The sequence below is a fragment of the Microcebus murinus genome, chromosome 19 (assembly GCF_040939455.1).
Source record: "Microcebus murinus isolate Inina chromosome 19, M.murinus_Inina_mat1.0, whole genome shotgun sequence".
Lineage (NCBI taxonomy): Eukaryota > Metazoa > Chordata > Mammalia > Primates > Cheirogaleidae > Microcebus > Microcebus murinus.
The window spans coordinates 29921392-29941772 of NC_134122.1; the positions used below are offsets into that span (position 1 = coordinate 29921392).

At 48.1% G+C, this 20381-nt stretch overlaps 1 protein-coding gene across 11 annotated transcripts in view; it reads left to right on the forward strand.

Annotated features, from left to right (window-relative positions):
* Positions 1 to 20381, forward strand: part of CUX1 (cut like homeobox 1) — a 362228-nt gene that overhangs the window by 304656 nt on the left and 37191 nt on the right. For 7 of the 11 annotated variants that reach the window (XM_012758889.3, XM_012758893.3, XM_012758886.3 and 4 more), the window contains 2 exons: positions 15460 to 15762; positions 19056 to 19244. The exons of the other annotated variants lie outside the window; for them this stretch is intronic. In XM_012758889.3, the coding sequence (XP_012614343.1) occupies positions 15460 to 15762; positions 19056 to 19244 (492 nt within the window). The remainder of the gene's footprint in view (positions 1 to 15459; positions 15763 to 19055; positions 19245 to 20381) is intronic. 11 annotated transcript variants of the gene reach the window in all.

Here is a 20381-nt window from a genome sequence, read left to right on the forward strand (position 1 = left end):
AAGGGAAATGAAAGAGGTTATCCTGGAAATGACATGATCGTACAATACAGAGAACGAACAGAAGAGCCGCCCAGCACCCGCAGCCTGGTGCCTATTTAATATGGGAGCATTTTTTGCTGGAGCTAACAAGCTCCCACTATTCCGCTTTCACGCTGGCTTCTGGTGTGTTGTGGCGAGCTGTACAAGCAGAAGGGTGGCCCAATCCCCTCAGATTAACCATAAAATATCCAGCTTTTCCCCAGTGTGGTATGAGTCAGGAATTGTGGGTTCCAAGCCTTCTCGGCCCATGGAGAATTCCACGGTGCAGGCCGCTGTTCTCCGTCAGCACAGTACCAGCTGCCTCTGTGAGAGGACAGCTGCTATGGTCTGTCTCTAGCGTGGGTGGTCCGACGGGGCTGCGGGCCGTCCATGGCCTCACACAACTGGGAGGTCCCCGTGGCCACAGCCCCCCCATCGTGGACGGGGCCTGATTCCTTTTTTTTTTTTTTTTTTTTTTTTTGAGACAGAGTCTCGCTTTGTTGCCCAGGCTAGAGTGAGTGCCATGGCGTCAGCCTAGCTCACAGCAACCTCAAACTCCTGGGCTCGAGTGATCCTTCTGCCTCAGCCTCCCGGGCAGCTGGGACTACAGGCATGCGCCACCATGCCCGGCTAATTTTTTATATATATCAGTTGGCCAATTAATTTCTTTCTATTTATAGTAGAGACGGGGTCTCGCTCTTGCTCAGGCTGGTTTTGAACTCCTGACCTTGAGCAATCCGCCCGCCTCGGCCTCCCAAGAGCTAGGATTACAGGCGTGAGCCACAGCGCCCTCCTTTTTAATTAATGTGCATCACGGCAATTCACTTAGTGCCCACCAGACAGCCAGGAAACTATGTCCAGGTTCTAGTGCTTTGAACTCTGCGATAGGATTCAGTGTCTTTGAATAAGCTCCCCTACGTCAGTGACAACGGTCAGGGTGTGGCGCATTTGGATAACATGTTAACAGGGAAAGGAGGGGCCAATGGGACCGCCCCCAAAATTTTCATAGCACTAAAGTCTAAAAAGCAGGCAGAACTCTTCATTCAGTGCCTTAGCCTCAATTTCATTTTCTTTTTTTTCTTTTTCACTGCAATAAATCAGTGAAAGTACCTATTGGTTCTCTTCAAACAGAATCATTTCAACATTTGTTAGAGTAACTGAAAAGATTTGTATGTAACTGATTTACAAGTAGCCATAGACAACAGATCAAAAACAAAGAGAAACATGGACTAGAAAGCCCCCTTTCCTGAGCAGGTGGCCGCTGTGAGTCACCTGGCCCAGGATTTCAGCCCTCTGTGCCACCCCTGACTGTCAGTGTGGTTTCCTTCTCTCTTGGTTGTAGACTGCATTAGGACATTTTAATTTTATCAAGAGTGGCACAGTAAAGGAATTCTCCACTAGGATGTCAGAAAAGGCAGGTGTCTGGATTCAGACGCAGCCTGCCTTCCTGGCAGCTGTCGTCTGGCGTGTGTGGGCTTGGGCTGCGGGAGACCCCTGTCACTGAGGGAGCTGAGGAGGGCAACGGGTGGGGAGCAGAACGCTGCAGGTGCACAGGTTCAGAGACAGGGAAGATGGTGGCCTGTATGGAGCCTTCGAAGGAGGAGGAAACATTAGAAGCCCCTGATTCGGAGGCCTCTTTCTTTTTAGGAAAGTAGGTGATGGAAGAACCTCTCTGTGTAGAATACTGTTGATGTCACTGCCTTAAGGCTCAAGTAAGAAGAAGCTGGTAGACTGGCAAGACAGAACAGGGGCTCCCAGCTCTTGCAGGAGCCCCACCCCCAGCTGTGTTGGCCTCGGGTATTCCACCTGCCCCATCAGCTCCAAGCACCCCTCCCCCATGGGCTGCGGTTCTCACATCTGAGGAGCTCACAGGATGAAGGCCAGGGAGGGTGTCTGGAGTTCAGGGAAGACACCATCATCTAAGAAGCAAGGACAAGAGGGGCCACAAGTTCATGAGCAGGGGAAAGAGCTCTCTCATGACCATAGAGCAGGTGGGGTGGGGGCTACATAGTCCCAGTGCACGGAGAGCAGGGACCACCAGGAATACCCAGACATAGCCTCAGCTGCTGCTGAGTGTACCCCAGGCAAGCCAGACAGAGCAGGAGTTGTCTGGGGCCACAGGGTGGGGCCTGTGGGACTCAGAGAACCTACAGGCATTAGTTGGAGGGCTACAGACAGCCCAGAGCCCACAGGGCAGGGGTGAGGAGGCTTCGGACCCAAGGAATGTCCATCCCAGAGCCAGCCAGGGACCTGGGTGGAGCCCCCATGGGTTAGGAAGCTCCCCAAGGCCCACCAAGATGGACTCAGGTACGGAAACCGTGCTCTGTGAAGTTACCTCTAATCAACATCTATTCAAATATTTCAGCCTTACTTCAGCTGAGCTAAGGCAGAAAGGGATGTGTTCGTGCCACCCCTAACCCTTCCAGAGAGACCTGAGGCAGGCTGTGCAGAGGGAAGGCCAGGTGGGTCTGTGGTTGGCCCCTGAAAGCCACAGGGAATGAGGACACGCTGTTTAGAAGTTCCCTCAACATGTGACTTGTCAGGATGACTGCCATGACCTCAATGGAACATCCTGTCATCACCACGTGGGCCCTGTTCTTTCAGCTCTCCAAGCCCCTCCAAACATTTGTGGATTGTGATCCTGAAAACACATCCCTGCCATGTTAATGCAGGAGAACAGAGGGTGCATGGAGGGCCTTTTACTCCTGGCGCAGCAAGGCCTGTCCCAGCTCAGAGGACATTGCATCTGCAGGTCCCAAACAGGCATCCTGGGGCAGCCAGCCACCAAGCGCCACAGCCCACTTGATGTTTTGTTCCAAAGCAACAAACGTCATCATCAAGTGAGGAAAGTGCCCTACACAGGCTTCCCTCGCCCCCCAAGCATCCTGGAGCCCCAGCTCCTGGCACTGTCACTCGCCATGCCCTGGGAAAGACCACTCCGGCAAACTCAGCCCTGAGAGTCTCTGTTCCTAGAGCAGGATTTGTCACTGTCCCTCACCAGAGAGTGCAGAAGTAGTAGCCCAGGGTCACAGATTTAGTTGACTGGTTTTTTAAAAATATATATGATTTGTAGGGTTTTTTGAGTAAGTAAATGCACCATGGTTACAAAATGCAGTCTTTAAAAGGGTTACACTCCTTTTAAGAAATCAGTCACCTCCCCCCCCAGGGGGCTCCTGTCCCAGCTTTTCACATGTCCTTTAGGACAGTCAATGCAGCTAGATGTTTATTCCACAGATCGAGGCTATGCGGGACTCCAAGGCCCTGTGCTTTTTTTTTTTTCAGCATATTACAGGGGTACAAATGTTTAGGTTACATATATTGTCTTTGCCCCACCTGAGTCAGAGTTTCAAGTGTGTCCATCCCCCAGACAGTGCACACCACACCCATTATGTATGTATATACCTATCCTCTCCTCCCCCCACATGTACCTTGCTTTTCTCACTTAGAATGCATCCTGGAACATTCCTCCATCAGTATGTGAAGAATTTTCCCCTCTTTTCGCAGCTATAGGGAATTCCTATACCTGGCTGTACTAATTTTATTTAACCAACCACTATTAAGAGATTTGAGATTGATTTTTAACAGCAAAACATAAGAAACTATCCTGTAGTGACCACCCATGAGCCCGTATGCAGCGCAGTGGGCTCAGACCCAGCTGCCAAGGGCCTGTCCTGTCTCTGCCACTTAGTGACTGTGTGACTTTGTGCAAGTCACTTAACCTCTCTATGCCTCAGTTTCTTCTATAAAATGGGAAAAATAAAGTACCTACCTCCTAGGCTGTAGAGAAGTTTAAATATGTTCATGTATAAGAGCTTCCAGAACAGCAAGGCTGGCACAGTGTTAGTGCTATTTAAATGCTTGCTTTTCTGTCGCCACTACTATTACACATTGTTTTGTGTGTGCACAGAACACTGTAGAATAATAGACACGCACACACGAAACATTAGACATCTGGCTTTAAAACAGAAGTCCAGTCACTTGCTGACCTCTTTGGTGGAGATCGTCAAGTGCAGATATTGCCAGGCATTGGTGACACCATTGGTCTGCTGAGGGACGACCTGTGTGTGGCATTCCAGACTCTTGGTTTCTATGAAATGCCATTCCATTTTTGGAAGTTACCTGTCCATCAACCATTTCTTAAAGTGGACAGAAAATCTTGAGCTTCAAGAGTAAGACTACAGGTCATCACTCAGGGCTTTGGGGCAAACTAGCATGGAACCAGGCCATCTGGGATGGCTGTTGGCAAGGGTGAGTGATAACACAACTGTTGTCATTCTTTTGGTGGCTCTGCCTGCACCCTCCATCCTGGCACTCCCTACCTCCCTTTTTGGAGAAGGCCCGGCAGGCACAGCCAGGCCTGTGGACAGACACGACTCCTTTTTCTCCCCATGAGGCTTTCCTTTGAAAACAGAATTTACAGCACACTGGGCATTCAGTACAAGAGGCTAAAGTAGGTCATAGGGGCAAGTGAGGACTTCAGTTTTCAGTGGTTCAGTTCCAGAGAAGGAATGAAGCTTAAATGCCTAGAAATCCTCAGGTGATTTTAGAAAGGTATGGGAATAAAATGACAGAACTGATGTGTGTTGGCAGAGGTGTCTGCAGGAGCAAGTGCCAGGACTCTAAGGACCTGGTCCCTAGGTCCCTAGAACCACACTCAGAGAAAAAGCAAGCCCACACTTCAAAACAAGGGACAAAATTGGCTTCAGATTATAAATAGACAAATATAAAAACAAAAAATCCATGACAAAACAAACAATTGGCAGAAAAACAGACACCTTGGTTACCTTGGGATCTGTCCTGTATGTTTCACCAGTGACCTAGGCAGGGGAAGGGGAGGGATGATCGACAAGTCAGTGGTGGAGTTGGACTTGAGTTTATGAAGTTTGGCCGTGGACAAGTGATACTCCATCTTGCGTAGGATGGAGGGTCTATGCTTTCTCGAAATCCCTTCCAGTCCAAATTCAACAAACATATACACAGTGGGCCTGAGGTCCTTTCCTCGCTGCAAGGCAGCCCCACCTACAGCTATCACGGCCTCCCCGGCCAGTGCCCCAACCCCAGCCCCACACAGACTGACTTGTGGGCCATGGTCAGCTGGAGGAAGGAGGGGAGTCCCTGCTGGCACTGCCCTGCATAGCACAGGAGCCAGCCAGGAAGCCTCCATCACTGGCTTCATCTTGATTTCATATTTTGCTCTTCCCTTTGGAACTGGGCTCCTAAATATAGCCAGAGTCTGAATTGGCAGAGGTCGGGTTTGTCCTTTACAGGAAGGCCAAAATTAGTCTTGTCATTTGGCACCTAAATCAGCCCAACTGCCTTTGTACCAGCTTTGCAATTAGGAGGGACTGAAGTTGCAACATTTTATTTGATAAGGAAATGTTTATGGAAGCCGAAGCAGCACCTCTGAACCCAAAATGCTGAGGAGAGAGGGGACAGGGGCCCAGAGGGACATTCCCAAGTCACTATCAGACCTTCTCATTCCTGAGTTACAGTCGGTTTTGTTTCGCATGGCTTAAAATACCTTATGAATTTGGAAAAGAGGATCAATACTCCACAGAAATAGCACTCTGAGAGAACAGCAGTGGTTACTCTGATTTTTTGCAGTAAAAGAAAAATCTGTCCAGAGTGCCTGGAGCTGGGTTAGCAGAGGGACTCCCCGGGGGCAGCAGAGAGATGTTCTAATCAATTACCACATCATAACACTGATGTATGATAATTACCGAGTGTTTCTCCTGAGATAGTGCAGCATTTGGCTGGGATGCAGTTCTTTCATGGTCCACTGCCTGATTAATATGCAAATAATAGGCTGATTGCATGATGAATGCAGAAAATGAGTTCTCTGATAACGTGAGCACTGAAGCGGGAAGATGATAAATTACTTTTACTGACTGTCCTACATTAAGTACCCTTTCTCAACAATTTCATCACAAATTAAGTAAAGCAGTGTGGAGAGATTAGGAGGATGTGTAAAATAATGTACCTTAATGGCTTTTCTAATACCATCTCATATAACGAAAATGTCACTTGGTCCCACTCGGCGTGGCCCCAGGCCCTTGTGGGGCCAGATGAGTTTAGTCACCTGCGCATCGGGTGCAAGGCAGAGAGCAGCCCTCCACGCCACTGGCTGCGGGCAGCCATGGATTCTCAAAGGAACATTCCATCACAGCCCAAACGTCACCACCCGCACACCAGGCTGACTGGCAGCATTGTCGAGAAGGGACAGGCACAGATGGACACTTCCAAGCCTGCTGCCCATCACGCACCTGGGGGAAAGGAGTGTTTCTGAGCTACAGGCCTACAAGACTCAGAAAGAAAACAACATTTAAGACCACCACTTAGCTCCTCCAACTCTCAGGAATCTGGGAAAATTAATTCCACCATCAGAAGAGCGGTGTGAGCTGCCTGGTGGAGAGTGTGGCTTGGTAAGGGATGGGCAGGTTTGCCCAAAGCCAGAAATGAACCCTGGAGAAAAAGAGAGGGCGCGCACACACTCACACATGCACTCTCACACAGTGATTAATCTTTGATTACAGCAAAGCAATTTAACTAGAGGGTTTGTTTTTTCCCATCTCAGTATTATATATTTAGACTGTTTGTATGACATACATTTTCTCTTAATGCACAGGGACGCATTGATAAGTGTTCATACGCACAGCTGGCTCTGTAATAAGGTTATTGAAGGTAATTTGAAAGCATTATTTCTAAATCAGTGTGGATCTGGAGAAAAGCTGGAGCAGGGCAAGCACTGTGCCCCTGAAGCGGGGCCAACTGTGTCACCCAGTGTCACTTCAGCAGTCTTGCCAGACTGCGAGTTCACTACAAAAATTGAATTGTAATTTAAGCAGGGTTTTTAATTTTTAATATCTCCAAGCTCTGCTTTTGATGTGCATATTTCCTTAAGAGCTTATAAAAGATACACAAGAAAAGTGAGCCCTGAGGGAGAGCAGACTTACATTCCAAGTCCCTGGCAGCGTCCCCTCCCAGCCCATGGGTGGGCTCTAGCCCACCACAGGACCCTGTCACCTCTGCAGCTTCTCCTTGTATGTCTCTAGTCAACACAGGATTTCTAAGGTTTCTTTCCCCAGTGTGGTTTCCCAGCTTGGGGAGAAGGAAAGAGTGTGAAGAACCATCCCAGGTGGGAGGGAGGTTCTGGGTCACACACGGAGGTGGTGTCTCATTAGAAGAGCTGAGCGCGTTGACTCCCTGGCAACGGCAGTGAGCATCTCTCACTGCCCTGGGCTGTGGCCAGGCCATGGACCAACCTGCCTGTATGGCCAGAGACCACCTGACCCTGGGTCTCATCCCCCTAGAGCTGCTCCCCCCCCAGTGCCCCTTCTTGAGGTGAGTGGCCTACCTACCCCAGGGCTCCCTGAGCCAGCCTGGCAGACCACCTTTGGCTCCCCACTCCCACGTGTGCACAGCTCTGTACCTGCTGAGCACCTTGTCTTCAGACAGGTGTCCCCTCACTCAGGCCAGCTCCATCTTTCCACAGTGCACATCTGACTGGTCACTCTGCTGCCCAGCCTCCCTCAGGTTCAAGTCTCACTTGGGTAATCCGTGACCTGGCCTGTCTTCAGACTCTTTTCCCCGCCTCCTCTCGTGCAGGTGCCCCCCAGGCCTACCCTCGTCCATCCTCATCCCCAGCTCTGGGGTGACAGGGGCTGTAAGCACCCACTGCCCCAGCCTCTTTGTTACGGTGACCTACTTACTGAGGCTGGTCTTCCCCTTCAGCTGCAAGTCCTGGGAGCACAGGGTCTGCCTTACTCACATCTGGACCCCTGCCCCCTGTCACCTCGCAGTGCATAGAAAGCTTCCCTATTCCCTGAAAGGCACAGGCCCCATCTGCAAGTGGCTGAGGAATCACATTTGGGCAGGTAAGATATAAATGGCACAAGTTAAATAACCTTGATTTTATTAAACAAGTTTTCTTTGTTAATAAATAATTTTGGCTCTTATGTCATTGTAACAGTTACTTAGGCGGAGTTAAGAAAATAAATTGTTCACACACACCCCCACCCCCAAGCACCTACTAGGTGCTAGAGAGTTTTAGCTCCCCTTGTCTTGTTCTAACTTCAGTCCTGGCAGAGGGGGTGAGAAAGAAACCATCGCTCTTCCATTTTATAGAAGAAACTAGTGCCGACAGGGAGACAGAGGTGCCACCCAGTCTGCCCCCTGCTCCCGGCTCCTAGCCTGACCTTCCCACCCCAGGTCTTTCTCAGTTTACTCCTTTATGCTATTGGGGGAAAAAAGTGACTTGTTAGGTTTGCTGCTAAGATTTTCAGTGATTTAAAGCAACCTGGGGCAGGAGAGGGCCTCGCTGCTGCTGGATGCCGTGTGGGAGTGGACCTCAAGTTGGACCCTCGCGTTCTCCCACCAGTGTAGACGCAGGCACTCACCTTGGAGAGAAGGCCATTTTGCAGTGTGGCTCCTTTGGGTGCGTCTCTGACATTCCTCACTATGTTGCTGGCTTGCGCTCATTTCCTTCTCAGTAGGAAAACAGTACTGTAAGGGGGTATGGGAAGCTCCTGAGTGTCTCTGTGACATCTTATTAAATAAATAAAGTAGCTACATGCTTTCTGTCATGCTCCTGCTAATTGGTCAAAATATTAAATACCACTCATACGTACTCAAGAAAACTCCACATTATATTGGCCGTGTCTACGGGTGACAGGTGACTAGTGGAATATGGTAGAGCTCCGACAAGGGCTGTGAGTACCTGCTGCTCAGGTCAGAGCCAAGGCTTGGGAACCGACAAGCCCATCGGCACCACCACCACTGAGGAAGGACTTGGTCAGAAATTTCAGAGCTGGTCATGCAAGCGGGCCTCGTGTTACTGTGTGGCACAGGCCTCGCCAACGTGTGATTAAGATACATGAGGTCAGATTAGCATTGCTGTTCACCTTTGATGCACAGAAGCTCATTCTATCTAAACAGACTCTCTGGCCATAACCGCTAGGTGGCAGGTCTCTTCAGAGCACAAGGTGAGCACTCGAGTGAGTCCCCATGTTTAGGGCAGGTTTGGTGTCCACATCAGGATCTGTCCATCTGAACTCGGCTGAGAAACATTCTGGACTGTTGGGGTCACTGTGTTGTAGTTTCTGAAGCTGTCAGTGGCTTAGGCTGGAAAGGCCCTCAGGTTAGGCAGGGTCCTTCTGGGTGGGCCACTAGGGCTCCTGCTGGACCTAGGATGCCTGCCCCATGCGCCCCAGAGCTTGCCACCCGTCCTCGCACCCTGCGCCGCTCACCACTGCGCCAAGACCACATCCCTCCCCCAGGCGTCCTCACTCATTCACACTTAAATGTGCCAGGCCACAACCACCCCCTTCTCCCTGCTAACCTTCTTCCTTTCTCCCGCCTTTCCATACCCGTCTGTCTTTATAGGCACTTGGAATTTCCTGGCTTGGCATGGGCTCAAAGCCTAAACTATGGACATAATGAAAAGTGGTGCATCAGACCAGCCGCCAGTTAAATAATGTTTGGGTTCTTGTCAGAATGTCACGGAGTACCCTGTCATTTTGTTTCAGCAACTTGTCCTTCTGAACGTACAGTTCGCCTTATGGCATGCCAGCAGTAAAAATGTCACTTACAATAATTACTTTTTGGTGAAAATGCTTGCTGACTTCCTACCTTCAAGCTGTTTTTTACACAGTGGGGAGATAATAAGAAATGACTTTATCCTGACTGCTCAAATGAACACTAAATGGAATTTGGGTTATTATTACTGCAGATAGAGAGCTGGGTATGGAAATTTAAACAGTGGATCAGATAAACTGCAGAGAGATTTGTCTCTGAAAATTATGGCGGGTGCGTGTTTCCAATTGGCTTCTATTGAAAACTTAAGGCAGCTGTTGTTTGCCTGCTGTTTTTGGAATATAATATTTTTCATAATCCTTTTATAGTTCCTGAATGCCTTCTGTATCTCAGAGGGCCTTAAGTCACTGTCTCTGCTTTCTGTAGCTTACTAACCAAGCTCACTTCTGCAAGATTCAACGCCTTGCAAAAAATTAATTCACATAGATCACTTTTTAAATGTAACACCTTACTATTGCTGTCAAAACTGGATGGATGGGACTGGGTAGGGGCTTTTCAAATATGCAAATTACCCGTTTTCAATTGTCTCAGTCCTGTAAGCCACAGACTCCTTGAAAGCAAGGTTTTATCTAATTTCTCCCTTATCCCCAAGGCCTACCAGAGTACATGACAGAGTTGGTGCTTTAAAAATGTATGAGTGAATGAATGAAGGCAGGCTGTGATCCAGAACCCCTGTGGGTGTGGGCAGGTGGCAGGACAGATAGAAGCATCGAGGCTTTCACTCCTGACCTGCTTTCGATCTGTGTTCCATCCATGTGATTTCGGCCAAGCCAAGTTGTCTGTCTGAGCCTCAGTTTCCTTGCTGGAGAATGTGGGGGTATGTTTCCACTGCAGGGCTATTAGGAGTGAATGAAACCATGTGTAAACGCCCTCAGCACACTGCCCCATTCATACTTGGTATGAAATGTGTTCTGGTTCCCTTCCCTAATCCCACGAGGGGATTGGCTCTTTTGTGCCTTGTGGTTATGTTTTTGAGATTTATGTGCTGACAGGTGGATAGTAGAGAAGCCATGCCCTGGAAGGCAGGCCCAGTCACTCCCACCTCCAGCAGACACGCAGGCTGCAGGGTGCGGGCACCACTGACTGTACGGGGGCCTATCTAGAAATGGACCATCCAGCTAGTCGCACCGTATCTTCTGTCAAATGAGGGAAGTGACTATTGTCTACTTCATATTGGGAGGTGGCTGTGAGGGTTGAATCTGTTCCTCCTATATACCTTCACACGGTGCCTGCACATAGTAAGCGGACGATGAATGTCAGCCTAGGAGTGGCTGTTCTTATGAATGGTGATGTGGTGGGCTTTCTTCCCATGGTCTTCTTTCTCCCCCCACGATGCCCTGCTGTCACCTGCCCCTCCATCTCCTAAACTGCTCTCAAACCTGCATCTCTCTCCACACTTGCCTCCCACTCTTCCAGCCCTCCAGCTCTCACCGCCTTACTGTGTGTTCTCAAGTTCCTTCTCTGTGCATAATCAATAGTGAACTTACTTACTTTCTTACTTTTTAATATTAGGTCAACAATATTCCAAACATAAAGAAACTCTCGAATAATGTAGTAAACACCCACCTACCCATCACCCAACTTTAGCCTTAACTTTTGGTCATAATTTAAACCTATATCTTTAAAAGAAGTAAGACATTAAAGATAGAGTTGAAGCCCTCTCCTTAATTTTTATTCCTCCTAGGAGTAGACTGCCTACCTTGGATTTGCTTTTTATCATTCCTGTGCATAGTGACATATCCTCACTACTTACCTGAGTACCCACGCGCCGTGTGTAGTATGTGCAAGCTTTCACGCGTTATGCAAATGTCATGCTCTGTTTCTGGTCTGCATCTTGCTTTGGGGACTCTTCATTAGGCCTCTGATGTGGACACATGTGGCTCCAGTTCTTACATTCTCACTGCTGTTTGTAGCATAACAGCGTACCATATGAGCATGCCACAGTTTAGATACCTAGTCTCCTAGTGATGGACACTATTTCCAGTTTTTTGCTATTTCAGACAAGGCCTCAGTAAACCCTCAGTGCCCACTTGGAGTCTGCAAAAGAGAAGCAATGCTAGGTGCAGGGGAGCCCCGTCGTGGAGCAGACCTTTCCCTGGATCCCACTGCATTGGGATTAAAACAGACACCAGACATGGCCAATTCCAAGGCCCTGCACCACCCAGCCACTGGGGTCTCTCTCACTACACTGAGTTCCATTCATGCATCAAACCCACCAGCTACCCCAGGTTTGATAACCTCAAAAACATCTGGAACAATCTACCTCCCTCTCACCATTCCCACTCCTAACTTACCTGGCTAATTCCTGTTCATGCCTGAAATGTCCCTGCACCCCTGCTGTGTACCCCTGTCTGTCTCCCACCAGAATATCCATCAGCCTGTAGGTATTTGCTGTTTCATAGCTGTCTTCCCTGCTAGCTGCAAGCTCCAGCGGGCAGGGCCACCTCTGATCTGTTCTGTGCCATGTTCCCAGTGGCCTAATGACATGGCCTTCATTCATTCTTTCCACTAGCACTTTTTTCCTAAGTTTTTACTATAAAAGGTATAATTTATATGTAGTAAAATTCACTCTTCACTCAGAACTGTTCTATGAGTCTTCCCAGTCCAGATATAGAATAATTCCATCATCTCCCAAATGTTCCCTCATTTCCCTTCTTAGTCACGTCTGCCCTTCCCCCTTGGAATCCCCTGGTCTGTTTTCTGTCCCTATAGTTTTACCTTTTCTGGAATGTCATCCAAACGCATCACACAGGATGCAGCCCTTTGAGTCACACTGGTGTCTCCATCACGTGCTGAGCACTGTAGAAGAGCGAGCCGTCAGTCCCAAGGTGTACGTTGCATGTAGGCCTTCAGAGAAACACACATTTCAATACAATTTAGTAACTACTCTTTAAAAGGAAAAAAAAAAACATAAAATTCAGATTGTGTTTACTTAGCACCAACTATGTGGCAGCTTGCTTCCTTACAACAACCCTGTCTGCAGTTTTCAGATGAGGTCACCAGGGTGTTTGAAGAAGTCAGGAGTCATATTCAAGTTAACACAGCTGGCTAGTAGAGCGAGCCCCTGTCCCCAAGTTCAGTACCTTCATGCCATGCTCAGGACTTCTTTTTTTAAATTATTTTTAATTACATAGAAGGGAGCAAAGCCTTATTCTTTGAACTATTATTTTAATCAGAGAGCTCCATTTGCTAATTTTTGGAAAAGAAAAAGCAATGTTTCATCTCTGTTGACCACTTTCTTGTTCTGTCAAGATGATGAGCCATATCTGCAACCAACTGTTCCCCCTGCACTGATGGTCCCTCCACCCTGGCCACCCCAACAGGGCTGTTGTGCTAACAGGTTTGGTTTTGTCATGCTGGCCCTGCCACTGGGGCTGTGGTGCTTCCGGGAAATAGCTGTCTAAAGAATGACTTTCTTTCCAACATGGTGTTCTGAGCGTGAGGATTCATGGTGTCTCCACCAGGTCCCATTTACTGTTGCGTCTGTCTGTGCCTGTCCAAAAACATGGGCCTGATCCTGCTTTCTGAGACCTGAGACCACAGGCACATCTATCTGTGCATGTGTGTCTGCTGGTAAGGAAACCGTCTCCAGGAAGAGTGCTCAGCTTCCAGACGCTCTCTGCATTTCAGACTCAGAAATGGAGAGTGGAGCTGAGAGTGGAGAAGCAGAAACGAGGCAGCTCCAGCAACTAGCTGCAGTGTGTCACTTCCACACGCCTGTATGTTTCAGGGCCCAGACAAGGGTTTTGCTCTCAGGGGTTCTGCTTTTGTCTGTAGTCAGGGTCGGGAACACAGAGGGACACTGGCGATGGGTGGTGAGCGCCTGTTTAGTTCTCACAGGGGTTCATCATGGCGAAAATACATGTGAGTGGCTCATGGAGAATGCCTGCAGGAAAGAACTACACAGCCACTCAGATCCTGGGCGAGATCTGCCTCCACTGACACCCAGAACAAAACAGGGAGGCGTTACAGCAGCCGGTGCCGTGTGGTTTATTAGCCAGGCAGCCATGATTTTGACCTTGCTGTGGGTTAAAGGACACAAACCTGAGAAGGAATCTGTTTATCATGTGGGGAATTCATGCCATCCTTGACAGTATACAGTGAGCAAGATGGATGATCTGCCAAATTGGTCCCTCGCATGGGTGAATCAGGGCGAATTTACAGTACAATCCTTTTGCTGCTTCAGATACAAAAATAACATTTGCTGGGTTTTATATCCAGTTGTATGGTGACCTGGGGGTGAGCAGAGAGAAGAAATCCGATTTGTAGGATTTGTATTGCCTTAAAGATTTATATAGACCACTTCTGCCTTTTATGTCTATGTCTTTTACATCTTTCACAAACCAGTTTGAGTTTTTTTGTTGTTTTTTTTTAACCTGATTTCCTAGGTTGAGGACACAGCTTTATGTGATGGTGGAACTTTGTACCAGTTCAGGACAATAAACAGGTTTATCACTTAAAGTGCCGTTATTTTATTTGGGATTTTGTTCTTTCTGGGTATTAATACAAGATACTCCTTGTATTTGGAATATGTTGTCAATAGATTGTTATCCTAGATATAAAATGTTAACATGGTAAATTGAAATTAAGTTCCTACTGGGTGTTACATTTCCTTTATAGTCAGGTACCAAGTATTTTAGGGTACCTGCTACATGTGCTGACATTGACTGAGTGACCCCTTCTATGGAGAAGCAGCAAGAGGAAGACCCTACCCTGCCCTCTGTGACATGCATGACATGGCACTGCGGGGTCTTACCATATGTCGGCCTCGGTGGGATTGGGGGGAGAGATTGTGCCAAGACACTGAGCTGGACCAAAGGCAGATTTTGCCTTGTGGGTAGGACCTTGGTGCTAAGTCACTTCACATTTTCCTCCTGGACAGTCTTTCTCTGTATTTAGACATTTGAAAATGGCCAAAGTTTTTATTATAGATGTCCCCAAACTGGAATCAAGCCTATCTTGTCAGGTTGTATGGGTGCTGCTAGCAGAGAGGCCAGAAGGGACTCAGGAAGGGAGCACAGGGTGGCATTTCCCACTGGGGACCTGCAGTGACACCAGCCAGGCAGAGGCCCTTCTTAAGAAAAAAAATGTGGACCCGTTTGTCCACATTGACCCAATTGCTTCTGGTGTTGGTTATGGTATAGACAAACAAAAAGCTTGGTTTTCAGAAGCAAGCAGTTCAGTGCAGAACTCTAAATGGATGAGCCGAAGAGTAGAGCAGGTGCTCTGCCTCTGTTTGGCTCCCTTCATCTTCCTCTAGAGTTGGGTACTGTGAAGCCCCCTGGGAGTCACAGTAAAAACCAACCTGGGATCCTGAGACCCAGCCCTGAGCCACCACGGGGCCAGCAGCTGAGGCCTTAGGTTTCCCTTTAATTAAGAATCTTCCTAACTGTAGTGACCACACATCATGGGCAGCTCTTTGTTTAAAATAACCTGTCTATTCTTTTTGTTCTGGAAAATATGGACAAAATAACCTTGTAAGTTATAATCTAGCCAAGGTACTCCTGAATTAGAGAATTACAGCGTTTCATTAGAAATCATGACAGTGATAACACATGATTAATATGACAGATATTTTTTAGCAGAATGCCCTTATATTAAGCCTTCATAAACCTCTCATTTAAACCCCTAGTTTTTCTTCTATTGATGTTATTTTTGTGTTTTAATACAGAAAATTAGAGGTTACTCTCAGTCAAAAACTATGGAACAATTCATTAAGATCCATAGAATGCCATACTGTACACTCCTCGTACAGAGCATTTAATTAGTATTTCCTAGATAAGGAGAGTCGATGTATATGGTGCAAGACAACTATTTTCAGGCACGGTTTTTCGTGTGCTTTAATTACAGAAAGCACTCCAAAGACCTCCGCCAGCTGCAGCCCTGCCCCCGAGTCCCCGATGAGTTCCAGCGAGTCAGTGAAGAGTCTGACTGAGCTGGTCCAGCAGCCCTGTCCGCCCATCGACACCAGTAAGGATGGGAAGCCTCCAGAACCCAGCGACCCGCCAGCACCGGACTCCCAGCCCGCAACCCCACTGCCTCTCTCGGGACACTCAGCCCTCAGCATTCAAGAACTGGTAGCCATGTCTCCAGAGCTGGACACCTACGGCATAACCAAGAGGGTCAAGGAGGTGCTGACAGACAACAACCTCGGTAGGTGCTTGTCTCAAATGCCAAGTCAGAAGGCAGCAAGGTGCTCCCTGTTTGAGTTCTCAGGAACAGCAGGCAAAGGCCTTAGGCTGAGGCAGCCCAAGGGTTTAAACTTTCATAAGTTGCTGCTAAGAACACGAGATGTTCCATAGCTGCGAACACTGAGGTGCCCATAAGGGTGCTGTGATTCTGAGGTCACCCCCTGCTCCTCCCCCTCTTGGCCCCCACTGAGTCCCCTTGGAAGATGTGCATGCAGGTCAGGGCAGACTCGGGCAAGCCCCTCACACTGTCTTTATTGAGACATGCCCAAGAGAGTCCCAGATCCTTGGTAGGCACCAGAGCTGGGCAAAATCAACATCAGCCCAACAGCATCTGGATGGCTCAGTGTGAGAGCCTTTGTCTATGATGCCAAGCAAGCCACTTTCTACTCTGATCCCCTCAGCCAAACTAGATCAGAAATGCTGCCTTAGGGTCGTGGGTAGCAGCAATTCCCAGCACTGTGCCTGGCAGCTAAATATAGTCTATTATTGTTGCTGTCCCACTGCCCCAAAAAGCCACTTCCATTCTGCTTCCCCTCCAATGGGTTGGGCAGCCCTCGAAAACCAAGTTCATCACCCCTGCCCCTGTGCGTCAGACCTAAGGTGGCTCTCTGAGGGCTGTGTCACTGCTGGTCAGTAGCTGTGGCTGTAAGAATATTAGGGGCATTTTAGCATTTTAAACCACTGTGCTCCTGTGCTGTGGAATTGACCAGGCAGGGTTCTCCTGGTTTAAGCACATAGAGAATGGAAGCAGCCACTCCCCAAACCCCTGTGTCCTTCTTATCTCCCAGGTATGAAAGTCAGGGAAAGAAGCAGCAGGCTTCTCTGCAGTGCATGCTAAGACAACCCCAGAGAGTGGCTGGGATTTGTCCATCACCTTCAGGGGGGCCTTGTGTGTCTTGTTTCTCCCAGAGATGAGAAGAGAAGGGAGCAGCTGAGTTCCAGTAAAGTTTGCCAGTGACCTGACACCCTTCGGGTTAGACCAACTTGTCCAGTTGAGGCCTTCTAACTCACTCTGTGGACAATGCATTGTGCAAAACAGAATAAGAGAAAAAGTAATACCAACTGAGAACATTTGTAACAAAGTTAATTCATAAAAATGTGGCTGTTGATTTTTAAAAACGGCTAAGTACCATATGTTCATCAATTATTGACATGTGCAGGGATTCCTAGACTTGAGGCATCCCTACTTTACAGTCTTGTCACAAGTCCAAGGAAGCAGGCCGGATACATTATTGCTGCCCACTCCATTATAGCAAGTGCCATTTCATGTAAATGTTGAAAATCAGCCAAAGAAAATTCTCATTTTAAACACTGATAAGTTGCAAGATTGCAGTTTAAGAGATTATGAACAATGAAATCGCATCCTTGGCTTTACCGTGCATGTCTCCACTGTTGTTTAGTTGATGGTTTTGCTGGTTGAGGGTCTGTAGCTTTCTTCAGGTTCTCAAATAGGTCTGTAACCGAAAAACAATTGAGAGCCACAGCTAGTAATATACATAAATTTCCAATAATAATCACTTGATTTTTCCCCCCATACAGCTGGGATTGTGGCAAGTGATAGTAACTAGCTGTTCATATATGTTGCTTTCCTGAGCATAAGGAGCTCCTTGAAGTAAAAAAAGATAAGTTTGCCAGGTTGGAATTAAGTAAAATTTATTCAAAACAACCACAACAGAAAACTAGTAAGGACTTGGGTCATTTATAGGCTAACCTAAGAGTTTGGAAAGCAGGGAAACCACAGGTTTACAAAATCGGTAAATGTATCTTTAAGTTAAAACGACTGATACCAAAAAAATTAATTTCTCCAATCTGAAGCTTTATAAACAGTAAACTTTTACATGGATGGCTGCTTTTTACAAGCCAGTTATGTCATGGCCTTCTACAGCTTCCCTGGGAACACAGGTGGGGTGTTTCCTTGTCACCAATGGAGCACATGCGCCAAGAAACAGGCCAGTCCACCGGTCCCCCTGCCTCTGAGGGGGAGAGCTGCTCCCTGCCCTGGGTTTTCCTGTTCTGTGCGCTTTATGGGACCAAACACTGGCTTCTCTGATCCCAACCTCTATTTCCACCTAGTTAAGTCCTGCTTATTCTTGCTAGTTCTCCCGTCAGGTCAGTCAGGTTATGACTGATTCTAATTTGTATCTTTAAAAGTAGTGGCCCTCTTAACTGGCAGCTGAATGGCTCTCAGGGAAGTAAACCTTTCTTTTTAAGCCCCTGACAAACATGGCCAACTTAATGCCGCTGTGCTCTCCAGAGCGAAATGCCCTCTGGTCAGCCTGTGAAGCCGGCTGCCCACCCCTGCCTAGGAGAAGAAAAGCTTATCAGGGAAGGGGTTTTGATCCACTTTGAGCCACATTTAGCAAAGGCAGCTTAGACTGCAGGAGCAGATGAAAAATCTTTTGGGGGGTGATGTGGCACCAGGCCTCTGAAGCTTGCAGCACTCGAATTGGCAGCGGCCTGCCTTTCAAACACACAGAGCGGAGGAGCCCTCTCCTCCTCTTCCCTGCTGTGCCCCTGGGTCAAGTGCCCTGTTTTCTCAGCAAGACCTGATGACCTTGCTAATTGTGAAAGGAGATGCAGACAGCCCCCTGGTTTGAGGTTGTACAAGAAAGGTCTCCTGTTGCTACTTGGCCTCCTGAGCTTGGGTTTAGGGATTTTACTGCCTCTGAGATATGCTACAAGTATATCCAGGTCTCACATCATTTGTTGTGTATAAGCAGCATGAAAGAGCAGTACCAACTCCCTTGCCAGTGGAGTTTGGTAGAAGTCTGGTTGAGGGACTGTTTCTGCAAAGTGCTTGCTCTAAGCCAGGACCCAGCTAGCCTGACTCTGGGCCTTTAAACTCCTGTGTCTGATTTTAACTTTGACTTTTTTTTTTTTTTTTTTTCCTTTGAGAGAGAGTCTCACTCTTTTGCCTGGGCTAGAATGCCATGGCGTCAGCCTAGCTCACAGCAACCTCAAACTCCTGGGCTCAAGCGATCCTCCTGCCTCAGCCTCCCAGGTAGCTGGGGTTACAGGCACGCAGCACTGTGCCCAGCTAATTTTTTCTATTTTTAGTTGTGTGACTAATTTCTTTCTATTTATAGAAGAGACGGGGTCTCACTCTTGCTCAGGCTGGTCTCAAACTCCTGAGCTCGAGCCATCCTCCCACCTCGGCCTCCCAGAGTGCTAGGATTACAGGTGTTAATCTTGACAGTCTTGTCTCAGATCCCTGGCTCTTGGTGACACCCTATCCCCATTCTGTTTTCTCTCTAGGTCAGCGCTTATTTGGGGAGACCATCTTAGGGCTCACTCAAGGCTCTGTCTCTGACCTCCTTGCCCGCCCGAAGCCCTGGCATAAGCTCAGTCTGAAGGGACGGGAGCCCTTTGTCCGGATGCAGCTATGGCTGAATGACCCCAACAATGTGGAGAAGCTGATGGACATGAAACGGATGGAGAAGAAAGGTACCTTCTCCCCACTCTGCCCCACAAACTGCTTTCTCATTTACAAACGGGCTGTTTCTTTTCAATCCTTCACACACAGCTGAGGAGGGACTGACCCATGACCAAGGACAGTAAGACAGGACAAAAGAGGTTTTGACAATCATCAGCTAATGAGTACCTAAGAGGACTGGGAAGATCTGTGACTTTTTCCTTCCTGCAGCCTGAATCTAAAGATTTTCTTTTAGCATTGGGAGTGTTTTTAACCAAAGAGAATACAGCACAGCACTGGGTATTGGTTCATTTGGTTACTATCTTTTGCCTTGTGGGTGACTGGGTGGGGTATTATGACATTTACTGCATATGCACTATGTGCTAGAGGCTCTCATGTGTTATCTTACTAGAGATATAGCTCTCTTAATTAGAGAATTAGATATATCTCTCTTAATTAGAGAATTAAGAAATGCATTTTGTAGATCAGGAAACTTAGGTTCAGAGAGGTTAGGTGCCTCCACCAAGGTCACCCAGCATGGAAAGTGGCAGAGCAAATACCTGCCAGAACAGATCTCTCTCTTGCTGTTGTTTGCTAGCCTCTAGGGTTATAGCCTCACCAGAGGAATAACTCCAAATGCATCCAAATGCCATCTTGAATCTTGATTAGCATCTATCTTGCAGCCTGTAAGATGCAACACAGGAAAAAACCCAAAGGGGCAGTACCTAGGTGGTGGAAAGTCGAGTTCGCTTTGCCTCATGTTTGCAGTTCCCAGTGTTGGTCCTCCTCAGGGAGTCTGCCCCTCGGGGGCCCACAGACCTTGGGTCACCTGCAGTGCTATGAGCTCACTGGGCAGCTGAACTGAATCCCTTAGGTTTGGAGACTGGACACAGCTGCTAGCCCAACCCTAAGAAGCTGTGACCACCTCCTTTGATCAGTGAAAGCAGAGGCCCTTAACTAAGGCGTCCCATAAGCACTTGGGCGGCTCAGCCTGGCTCCACCCACAGAGCAGCTGAGCCAGTCCTCTCCGGTCACCAGGAGGTTCCAACTGACCATCACTGTTCTCACCCAGCTGGAAAAGAAGTGGAGAAGGAGCAAGAGTCTCTGACATATCCTCCAGGAACCTGTGGGCCTGGGCCCTTATGCAGTAATGGAGACTTCCATTTTCT